Source organism: Antechinus flavipes, chromosome 2 (genome assembly GCF_016432865.1).
Source record: "Antechinus flavipes isolate AdamAnt ecotype Samford, QLD, Australia chromosome 2, AdamAnt_v2, whole genome shotgun sequence".
Lineage (NCBI taxonomy): Eukaryota > Metazoa > Chordata > Mammalia > Dasyuromorphia > Dasyuridae > Antechinus > Antechinus flavipes.
In genome coordinates this window covers 88,756,751-88,769,325 of record NC_067399.1, presented here as the reverse complement: position 1 = coordinate 88,769,325, position 12,575 = coordinate 88,756,751, and the positions used below count along the sequence as shown (strand labels likewise).

The window sequence follows — 12,575 nt, the reverse complement described above, 5'->3', positions numbered from 1 at the left end:
AGTTCTAATTTGGCCTCAGACACTTAACACTTCCTAACTGTAGAATCCTGGGCGAGTCACTTAACCCCAATTCCCTCAGCAAAAACAAATAAATAATGAGCTCTCTACCTTTTTGATCTCCATAATTGTTCATTGTTAATCTATAGGAGCAGATGTCCTAGGTCATTTTCTCTTGTATCTTTTGTCCTGGTGACTTATCAACTTTAATGGTTACAATTATTTCTTTATAGATAACTTTAGACATTTTTATCACTTGCCCTCATCTCTTCTTTGAACTTCAGTATCATGTTACCTGTTGGAATTCTCCCTCAATGTCAATATATTCCCAAGAACTCATTATCTATCCATTCTTCCTTAAACCTACCTTTTCTCCTATATTTGCAGAAGGCACCGTCACCACCACGCAGGAAATCTAGTGTAGCTGACAGAGCAAATAACCTCAGAGAAGATATAGGAGGCAGCATGTGCACATCTTTGCCATTATCTCAACAGAATTCCATCAGATCTCAATGGAGACCACCCAGGATCCTATACCCCCAAGGATCCTGTGTCCAAGAGCCTTGGGGAAGTACAGCACCTGCCAAGCTCCCAGTTTCCAGAATCTGCCTTCTAACCCTAGGTCCCAGCCATCATCCAACAGAACAATTCCTATGAAGAAAGAACAATGATTCCAGCCAATACCAACACTAGTCTTACTTTGGGCTTACTCCTGTAGCCACCATTCAAGGAAGCAGCTCTTGTTTAGCTATACCCTGGAAATTACCTTTTTAGGTGCTATATTCCTACTTCCACAGAAACCCTAGAAGTCACCTATTGAACACCCCCAGAAGAGAAAATTCTTACTATCAAAGTCATTGGCACAGTCCAGTGGTCAATATCACAGATAAGATATAATATGATTACAGGAAATAGTATTAAAACTGCCATCTGTCTCAGTACTCCATCCTATGGACATCGGACTTGCAGCTGAGCAACAACTACAAAGAAGTTACATGTACCTAGCACAAACTATGTGCCAGGCATTGTGCTAAGCACTTTAAAATGATCTCATTTGATCCCACAACAAGCCTGAGAGATAGATGCTATTATTATCCCCCTTTTAAAGATGAGGATATTAAAATAAATAGAGGCTTTGACATGCTCAAAGTCATGTAGCTAGTGTCTTAAGTCAAATGTGAACTTCGGTTTTCCTGACTGTAGGCTCAGCACTTTGTCCACTTCAGAATATGATCCTTCATTTTGTATCCACAGGGCTTTGTAAATAGTAGGTGATTATTAAATGCTTCCCTCCCTACTCATTCATCCCTATAATTATTGGAGTTTGCAACACTAGAATCATGTTTGATTCTTTTGACTTAAAATTCCACTCTTCTGCACTATTCAGTGTTCTTAAGTCTTTAAATTTTTTTTTTCTTTACTGTATTGTTCTTTGATAAACTATTCTTCTGGTTCTATTCACTTACTCTGTGTCAAGTCATACTCCTCAGGATTTTCTGAAATCATTATCTTTCATCATTTCTTATGACACAATAATATTCCATTACATTTATATACCTCAGTTTTTTGAGCCATTTCCAAATATGAGAGTGTCTGCAAGACACTCTCTTAGATTCTAGTTCTTTTTCTTTTTTAATCTCCTTAAGATGATAGAGTTAATATTGCTTACTTATATTCCCCTCCCCCAATTTCTCTCCTCCTTGATACCTTCTCCTCTTCTCTGCTTGTTTCTCTATTGAGTTTAATAAATTTCTACACTGTACCCTATGTGTGCATTTAACCTCATTTTGTCCAGTTAGGTAAGAGTGTGCTTCATCTGATAACTATTCTTTTCCTTCTCCCTTGGTTATATATTCTTCTTTTCATATACTTCAATAATTATGAAATAGCAAATTCAGTCCCCATTCTCCCTTTTTATATTCATGAATTCTTTTTATCTCTCTTATCTTTCCCTTTTTTAAACCCTTAGTATAGCACTAATTTACTACTAGACCAACTGTTTCCCCCCTCTGTGTTTTAACTGCCTCAGAATTCTTTAAAGACTTTAAGGTTCTAAAGAGACAGCTAAATTAAAATGTTAGTATTACATCATCATATAGCTCTTCTCCATTGGTACAAATGAATTCTCATTATTCTTGTATTTGTATTTCAAAAACCCTACTCATAACTGGTCTTTTCATCAAGAATGCTTAAAAGTTCTCTATTCCATTAAAAATACACTTTATTCTCTGTGGGATTATATTATGTTGCAGGATAAATTATTCATGGTTGAAAATCTCTATCTTTTTACCTTTTTTTTTTACAATGATAAAATTTATTATTATTTTTTAATTTTTATTTAATAATTACTTTATATTGACAGAATCCATGCCAGGGTAATTTTTTCTTTTTACCTTTTGGAAAATTATATTTCAACTGTTTCTTTCATTTAAAGTAGAAGCTACCTAATCTTATAGGAGCCTGACTGTGATTCCTTGGTATGTACTTTTTGACTATTTATATTTCTTCTTTGACTCGAAAGGTCTGGATTTTGGCAATGATGTTCCTGAAACTCTTATGGGTTTTTTGTTTTGTTTTGTTTTTTTTTTCCTAGAAATGATTGATGGATTCTTTATATCTTCATTCATTCTTCTGGATGAAATGAATCTGGACAGTTTTCATTTGTGATTTCTTGAAATATAGTATTCTAGACTTTGATTTTGATCATTATTTTTAGGGAATTCAATGATTCTTAATTATTTTGCCTTAACCTGTTTTATAGATCAATTTTTTTTTATACCAGAATACCTTAATTTTCTTTATTTTTCAAATATTTTTGTTGTAATATTTCTTGCTGTTTTATGAAGTTGTTGATTTCTACTTGGCTTATTTGCCATTTTCTTTTCTAAGCTATTTATTCTCCTTCCAATTCTATTCCCCAGTGCTTTTATAATTTTCAAAAATCTATTAACTTCAATTCTTTTAGGTATTCCTGTCCTAATTTTTTTTCTTTTGAGTAGTTGCTTGAAGTTGTTATAGAATTATTCTTTCCTTCTAGGTCAGATTTTTGTCTGTCTGCAGATTAACAACAATTTTTTATAGTAGTCTTCCCCCCCCCCACACATTTTACTCACTTTTGCTGCCTATTGTTAAGAAGATTTGAGTTCAAATCCAGGCTCAGAAACTTATTAGTTGTGTGACCCTAGTCAAGTCTGCCCTGATTATCTCAACTGTAAAATGAGGATAATAACAGCACTTACCACAGGGTTAATGTAAAGATCAAATGTGATCATATTTATGAAATACTTAGCACAGTGCCTAACACACAGTAGATGCTTAATAAATACTTCTTTCTCCCTTACCTTTTTCATGTTAGTTAAAAAGAAATCAGTTTCTGAATTAAAACTTTATGCTAGAGCCATTCTCTATATGCTTTTGTGTATGGCAGGGAGAGCGGGGATAAGGGTCCAGCTTAGAACTGATCGGAATGTCCCAGGTTCCTATTTCACCTTTACAACATCCATTCAATATGTCCCTTTCTCTTCTCTGACAATACCACAATCCTGGTGCAAGCCCCTATCACCTCATTCTTTGGCTATTATGATAGCTTGTTGATGGGTCTGCCTTCTTCATGCCTCTTCCCACTCTCCTCCATTCATTCAATAAGTAATTTTCCTAAAGTGCAGATCTAACCATGTTATCCCTCTACCCAATAAACTCTAGTGGCTCCCTATTACCTCCAAGATCAATTTTTTCTTCTACCTTATATCCTAGATGTACTTTTTTTTTTTTTTTTTTGCTAAAGCAATTGGGGTTAAGTGATTTGCTCAGGGTCACACAGCTAGGAAGTGTTAAGTGTCTGAGATCAGATTTGAACTCAGGTCCTCCTGATTTCAGGGCTGGTGCTTTATCCACTGCACCAAGTAACTGTCTCTACACTTTGATCTAGTAGTGCTATCCTTCACAAATGAGACATTTCATCTCTCTGCTCCTGGAAGTTTCTCTATTCCCCATGTCTGGAACACTTTCCTTCTCATCTCTATTTGTTTCCTTAGCTTCCTTTAAATTCCAACTAAAATCCCATCTTCTATGGAAAGTCTTTCTGACTGACTTCTAGTCCTTTCCTGCTTTTAATTATTTCCAATTTATCCTGTTTATAACTTGTTTGTATACACTTGCCTGTTCTTTCCTCCAGCTACATAGTTGTTTGCTTGTTACAGTAATTCATAACTCTTTCTGTTGTTGTGCAGATACTCTATCCATTGTGTCACCATTCTGTCATAACTCTAGAGGTGTTTATTTTGTAGCTAGATAGCATAGTGGATAAAGCAGAAGGCCTGAAGTAGGAAAAGAAGGAAGAAAGGAAAGAAGGAAGGAAGGAAGGAAGAAAAGGAAGGAAGGAAGAAAGGAAGGAAAGAAGGAGGGAAGGAAGGAACGAAAGAACGAAGGAAGGAAGGAAGGAAGGAAGGAAGGAAGGAAAGAAAGAAAGGAAGGGAGGAGGGCAGGAAAGAAGGAACTCTTCTTGAGTTCAAACCTGGCCTCAGACACTTAATAGCTGTGTGACCCTGAGCAAGTAATTTAATCCTGTTTGCCTCAGTGTCCTCATCTGTAAAATGAGCTGGAGAAAGAAATGGCAACCCCCTCCAGTATCTCTGCTGAGAAAAATCTCAAAATGGTGATACAAAGAGTCAGACATGACTGAACAGGTTGAACAACAAAAATTTCGTGGCTGACTAGACTCATTTATTTTCTCTTACAACAGTGGAAATAACTAAGCTATTATCTGCTCTAATGTGAAGTATCATGTCTAGCACAAAGGAGATAATGGTTCTACAATCATCTATCTTGGTGAGACCACAGCTGGAGAATTATTTTCCATTTGGAATGAGTACTGTGTTTTAGGAAAGTCATAGACAAACTTAATTCTGCACCAAAAAATGGTTAACAAGGGTGATGAAAAGGCTAGAGAACATGTCATGTAAGGAAAAATGGTTCAAGAAAACTGGGAGAATTGGTTGTAGCCTGGAGAGGAGTTAACAGAGTCTTGCAATCTTTAAATATTGCTGTCTTTTGTCATTCCCACTTTATAACTCATCTTTAATCTCTCCCAGTTTACTGCCTACAATTATGCCCATGTCTCTCTGATTCTAAAAGAATCTTCATTTGATCCCTTCATCCTTGCTGAGTATTGTTTTATATGTTTTCTGCCCTTTGTGGCTACCTTTGAAAAGGTCTTGGACTACTATTCTATAGTAGAAATACTTTGTCTTCACTTTCTCTCCTTTTACCTTCTTAAATCCTTCCAATCTGGCTGTTAACCTCATCATTCCATCAAAACTACTCTCCAAAGTTACCAGTAATCTCTTAATGGCCAATCCAATGATTTCTTCTCCATCATCATTCTCCTATATTTTTCTTTAGTCTTTAACACTGTTGATCACCTTCTTTTCCTTGAAACACTAGGTTTTTGGAACACCATTCTCTCCTCAACTTCCTTTATTAGATCCTCTAACAATAGGTGATCTCTACAAGCTTCTGTCCGCTTCTCTTTTTCTACTTCACTTGGCAATCTCATTAGCTCTCATGGATTTAATTACTATCTCTATGAAAATGAAATTGCAGTGCAATCAGAAAGACCCAGTGTTCCTTAAGGTATACTAGTATTGCAGATTCAGGAAAGCTCTAATAATTCAGATAACTGGTAATCCAGTTGGCTAGAGTATAGTAAGGGGATAAGGCTGATGTATAAATGCATCCACCAAGTACTTAGAGGATACCTATATATCTAGTGCAATGGTACTCTATTCTAAACTGGGGGAAAGGTCTATCTAATATATTTCCTTATAACAAATAAGTGCAGTCAAGCAAAACTGTTTCAATTATATATTTGATGATACCTTTATCTTGTTCTTTAAAGTTCCTTATTTGCTATACATTACAGCTGTTCATACCCACCACATTTCTTTCCATTACCCTCTGCATGATACTTATTTTTCTATTTTTTAGAGTCTGTTATAGTCCATGTCTTTTAGGTGTATTAATACTTTTAGCCACAAAACTTTTTAAAAATTAAAAAAAAAACCTAAATAAGGGTTGTTTGCTGAATTTAGAGATAACGTGGAAAGAAAAAAATACTAGAGTAATAAGAAACCCCTATTGGGAATAAATGTTAGTAGTGAGAGTGTAAGGCAATAGGGGAAATAGGCAAGTCAAATACTGGGGCTTATTTGTGGAAGAAAATAGAGACACAGGTGTATATGTATGAAATTAAAACAGTGGAAGACATGAATGCAAGACAAGGAAGCATTAACTACCACTTTCAGTGGCAGACCACCTCAGTTTTGACAATGGAAAAATTACATATCTCTTGAAGATTAAAACTGTATTCAAAAGATAATGCTCAAAATGGATTTATAAATCTTTTATTATGATTGAAAAGCAGGAAAATGATAGGAGACATCACAATTCAAATATGAAAATTAACATATAATATTGTTCTCTGGTAACTGATCACAATAATAAGCTTTGGATTTTTAAAACAGCTACATAAAAGTTGTCATTTTTTAGAAAATAAAATCAGTTTTTCAACATCATCAGTTACAAAAGTTAATTTCTGTCACAATGTCTTTAAAAATTATAAAAAATAAATGCCAATTATAGGGTTTTATAGACATAGCTATCATAGTTTTGTATTTAAACTAAAAAGCTTATTGAGTTTTATTCTATGGTGAGCAAAGTATTATCTGGGAATAATGATTTAATGTGAATAGCTCTGTCAAAGCCTTTGGCTTATTATGTAATAATTAAATAACGCTCTGGTAATTTGGAGATTTCACTTAGGGGTTAAACAAAAGTTACTTCAACTGTACCAAAAGATAGCCAGTTTCTTCTTTTTTAAACAGGTCCTGTGATTTCATTGGCATAAGGAAATCCTGGCAAGGAAATTCCAACAGCAATTTTTGCTCAACAAATAGTTTTAGAAAGTGTTCAGACATCAATAGATTAAATGACTTTCTCTGAGTCATATAAGTCAGGAGGTATGAGTGGTGGGACTGAAACTCTGGTCTTATTCAGAGGCATGGCAGTTTAGTCTTATAGTGTAAATTTGCTTAACCAATTAGTTGTTTTAGCTCAAGAACTTTTTGCTGGGTAATTAGTTATTTTTTTTTTTATTATTAAATTTTTTTTTAATAATTACATTATATTTACACTCATTTCTGTTCCGATTTTTTTTCCCCTCCCTCCCTCCACCCCCTCCCCTAGATGGCAAGCAGTCCTCTACATGCTGGATATGTTGCAGTATATCCTAGATACAATATATGTTTGCAGAACCGAACAGTTCTCTTGTTGCATAGGGAGAATTGGATTCAGAAGGTATAAATAATCCGGGAAGAGAAACAAAAATGCAGATAGTTGGTAATTAGTTATTTTATTAATAATAGTAGCATTTTAATAAAAGAGAATAATGGCACTCTCAAATGCCAAAGATCTTCATGGTTGCAGATTCAAGCCTTATATGGTTTTGGAAAAGTAGGTGTTCCAGAGGGTAGCAATTAATTCTGATTAACAAGTAATAAAAGAGAATGAATATTACAGTGAAGGACTGGACCTATTTTAATGAACTTTGATTATATCATTTACTTCTGCTTTATCCCCAGTCTTGGGCAAGCAAACAAAGAATCTATATCCTCCCACCAAAGATTGAGCAGAAGAAAGTAAATAGGGAGATTTATCTTAGATTAGAAATCTGATGTAACTGGGTAGAGTAGCAATAGTCAGAAGGAGGGCACAAGAACTTTTCAGTGGAAATGATTTGTGTTTGTTTGCTTTGTTTGTTGTGGCAAGAGAAATAGCCTACCTTTGAGTCTTTACCAAATTAATAAATGATCACTATTCTCTACTCACAGCTTTCTTTGATACCCATAATGGGATGAAGATGATATATGGATACTTGAATAATATGCCCACAGAGAATAAACTCTGGAACATGAAACAAGGCAGAGAGACTTCAAGTGTAGTCCTGGCAACAAATTTTACTTTATATATCCTAGATAATCAGAGGAGCTCATTCACCACCATGAGATGGACTATCAGATATTACCTTTTTTTTTTTTTTTTTTGGCTACAGCAATACATGATACCCATCCACTAAGGCATGGAAGAATTGTCATAGGTACTGGTGGAGGATATCAATCCACCAACCTAAATGCATTTGTTATGCATTTACTATGTTCTGGGTATATTGTGCTACCATGTCAACAGTTTTTTTTAATAAAGATTACAGTTATAGCATACACTTATTGGCAATTCCTTTTTTTTCCATATGTAGAAGTGAAAGGCTCTTCTGAAATCAGCAGACATTCTTAAGTTTTTATAAAGTTTTATTAACTACAACTTGTGAAAAAGGCTTAAAGTGAGATCAGTGCATCATCAGAAATAGAAAGGAGCACCCAAAAATTAGAACAAGGCAAAGGACAAAACCAGCAAATCATTATAGTTAGGGATGATCATAGATTTAGAGCCAGAGAGGGTCATTCAGTCTAAGCCCCTTATTTTACAAGTGAATAAACTGAAGCCCAGAAAGCTTGTAAATTGCTCAAGGTCACACAAGCAGTTAAGTGGAAGAGGTATGATTTAAAAGCAGGTGATCTGATTCTATACTCAGCATCCTATTTACTCCTTACCTTAGCATTAATAATTTTGGAATTTGCTTTTAATTTATATAAAAATACCTGGTGAAAAGTGATAAATATATGTCCAAAAGAATAAATACAAATATTCTCCACATAAATTAAAATTGTGAGTAGTTACTAGTGATTAGCTTATATTTCATTCCTCTCCCCTACACCAGTCACTATTATTCTAATTTCTAGCAGGAACTTATGTTAAACATTTTATTTTGATGTGAACTCTATACTGCATTGCCCACTGATTTAACCCAGTAATTTAATAAGCTTCCTGCTCCTAAAAACCAACCCTTTACTTCCTTAACAGCAAAAGTAGTTTTTTTTAAAAAATCATCTTTAAATGTTTAAATAAATAGCCCATGGGATCCATGAAATGTGGTATCCACTGAATGTCAAGAGATGAAGAAGGAGATTCTCAGTAGAAGATTTACAAAACATTGACAAGCACAACACTTGATAAGTGGGCATAGATGGTGGAGTTTTCTCATCATTAAAGGGAGTAATCTACCTGGATTAACTCGTAGATTTGTTTGGTCTCCAGCTAGCTCCACAATGGATGGATATTTAATGGCTACTCATGGTTAATGAAAGTTGTTCAAAAGTACATCATTCTTGGGAATATTCCTTATTGGAAATTCACTGCTATTTTTTGTGTTCAAGTCATTTACACAATTACAACTTCCTTCAGAAATAAGGACATTAACCTAACATTAAAAAAATTTAGTAACAGAAAGACACTATTTTTAAGTTTTGAAAAATCACCCATGATTTACAATCCTATGTTAAAAATGCATCTGTCAAGTTTAATGTAGTATATTTTTAAGATTCAGAAGGTTACTAACCTTTGAAACAATAACAACTCAGAAGACACAGACACTGCATCCCCTTTGGGTAAAGTGCTATATCCTATATGTAAAAAGAAGAAATATATGTCTTCAAATACTATTCTATTCAATTAAGGACAGTGAGAAGTACATGGAATCAAGGAAGAAGAAAGACGGTGATTTTTCAGCAAATTCAAGCCAAGGCAAGTTGGGAATCACTTTCATTTTTTTTAAATTTTAGGACAATAGAATTTTACAACAGTGAAATGGAGATGTGAAGGGTACAGTTTTTAAGCTTTATAGGAAGTTTTTTATTTAGCCATAAACAAAACTAGCAGATCCACTATTCCATTTAAAAAAATTTACCACACTGTCATTATTTCCATGAACTTTTCCAATTATACTTTCATTAATGGTAATTTGAATTTTTACGTAATTCATAACTTCTGAGTAACAAAAGTAGGTAAACACTGGACCAGATTACAAAGGATGATTATGGAACCTCTTAAGATTTTCACAAATATGACCAGTACTCAATTAAGTACTGATAAAGGACTGCCCAATTTGACCTTTGGAAGGTATTTGTAAACAGTGTTTATTTTGTTCTACCATAACTAAGTGTTCATTTATATTTTAAATAACCATGTTAAAAGGAGTAACAATCTTTCGTATCTTTTGGGTTTCGAAAATGCTCTTAAAATGCAAGCACTTATGAGCATACCCAGCAACATTCTTAGACTTTCAGTTACTTTATAGTATCATTAGTTTTTTAAATTTCACAGTAAAGTTGGGCCTTTAGTTGGTCTGTTGTTTAACAAGAATGGCTGGCTCCCCATGTCCTTGTTTTTGGGTCCCCCTTTCCGAGCAGACAGTAATGCAGGAGCTGAGAGGTGGTGAAGAGCTGCCTTTTGTTGATGGAAGTTGTTGATGTAGCTGGCAACCAAAAGAGTTATTTCCAGAATCTAGAAAAAAAGAAAAATAAGAATGTCTCATTCTTGCTATTTCCAAAGGGACAGGAGAGCTGAATTGTGAGCTATATATCTAGAATTTCACCAGTTTCCTTGGATCCATGGATAGAAAACAATTGAACAAATATTCATTGAATATATGAGGGAGCCTAGTACAAGAGAGAGAAAGCTGGTTTTGAAGACGGGAAGACTTGAGTTCAAGCTCTGTCCTTGACACATTTTGGGTATAGGGCACTGGGCAAGTCACTTAGCTCCTCACTGTTCTAAGCAACTGTTCTCTCCCTCCCTTTTAAAACTAAATTTTACTTTATTTTAAGGTTTGCCTTTTCTTCTTTCTACCTATTTCCTTCCCCCTTTCCTACTACTGCCATTGGGAAAGCTAAAACAAAACAAAAACAAACAAAAACCACCCTGTTACAAACACATAGGCCAAATTTCCATATTGTCCCCATTAAAAAAATCTCATTCTGCCTAAATAATTTCTATCAGGTAGTTAATATGTTTCATCATAAGTCCTCTGGAATTATGATTGGTTATTGTGTTAGAATCAAAATCAGTCATCAAAATTTTTTCTTTTTAATATTGTTGCTATTATATAAATTATCCTGGTTCTGTTCACTTCATTTTTTATCAGGTAACAGGAAGTGTTCTAGGAATTCTCTAAAACCATTCCCTTCTTCATTTCTTATAGCACAATAGTATTCCATCACACTCATGTAGCATAACTTTTTCAGTTAATTCTCCAGTTGATGGACATTACCTCAATTTCCAAATCTTTACCACAACAAAAAGCTGCTAAAATATTTTTGTACATATGTATCTATTCCCTTTCTTTGATCTCTTTTGGGTATAGATTTAGTAGTGATATTGCTTGGTCAAAAAGTAGATGCACTGTTTAAAAGCTTTTCGAAGTGTATTTCTAAATTACTTTCCAGAATGGCTTGACCAGTTCACATTTCGAATCTAATTTTTTTCCACAGCCCCTCCAACATTTGTCATTTTCCTTTCTTGGTGAATTTTGCCAGTGGGAGTAAGATAGAGCCTCAAAGTTGTTTTAATTTACATTTCTCTAATTATTAGTAATTTAGAGCATTTTCCCCTATGGCTATTGATAGCTTGGATTTCTTCCTTTAAAAACGTCTCTTTGACCATTGTTCAATTGTGAAATGGCTTTTATTCTTATAAATTTGAATTGATTCCTGATATAACTTAAGAATAATCTTTATCAGAAGAAAATTTACTTCAATTTTTTTTTCTCATTTGTCTAGGGAACTATTTAAGTTTATAAGTTGCAGAGAAAGTGCTGACTTGCATTGCTATAGGAAGTTTCTTCACATGGGACTTCTCTGTATCAATTAAATCATATTTACAGTTTGTTCATGGGAAGAGTAAAATTACAATTATCCTAATTATATGATCTGTTATATTTCAACTTGTTTTTTTCCTACCAAATTATCCTTGTAATGGTAATGACTTCCAACTCAAAGTAGTTTTCATTTCCCCCCTATCTGACTTCATTCCTTCTGGTTCCTACCCTCTAGTATTCCAGTTCTTACCCTCTGGAGCTCTGGGTTCTTGATCAGTGAATGTTCATCATATCTAATATGGGCAGGTAGGTGACATAGTAGACAGACCATGGGGCATGGGATCAAGAAGATCCCATTTAGTTCAAATCTGACCACAGATATATATACTAGTTGTGTGATCCTAGGCAAGTCACTTAACCCTCTTTCCCTCAGTTTCTCATTTGTAAAATGAGCTGAAGAAGGGAATAGTACCTTTGCCATGAAAACCCCAAAATGGGTCCTAGAGAGTTGGATACAGCAATCAAATTGCTGACAAAACATTTTCCTGACAAAAGACAAGTCATTCTATTATCCTACAACAGAAATCACCATCCTTGTGGCTTTTAACAAAAACAGATGACCTCAGCCAGTTCTATTTATGTGTTTGCCCCCATGAGACTGTAAGCACCTTGAGAGCACAAACTGCTTTCCTTTTTGTATTTATATCCTCAATAGTTAGTGCATCCTGACACATAGTAAATATTTAATTAAAAATGGTTGTTCTTTCATTCATTCAAACTTTACTTCAATAACAATAAACCAAAGAAAGTGGTC

At 34.4% G+C, this 12,575-nt stretch overlaps 1 protein-coding gene across 1 annotated transcript in view; it reads right to left on the bottom strand.

Annotated features, from left to right (window-relative positions):
- Positions 1-6,382: 6,382 nt before the first annotated feature.
- PLEKHH2 (pleckstrin homology, MyTH4 and FERM domain containing H2) overlaps positions 6,383-12,575 on the bottom strand; it is a 103,836-nt gene continuing 97,643 nt past the window's right edge. The window contains exon 30 of the mRNA XM_051973563.1: positions 6,383-10,449. Within this exon, the coding sequence (XP_051829523.1) occupies positions 10,264-10,449 (186 nt within the window). The 3' untranslated portion in view covers positions 6,383-10,263. The remainder of the gene's footprint in view (positions 10,450-12,575) is intronic.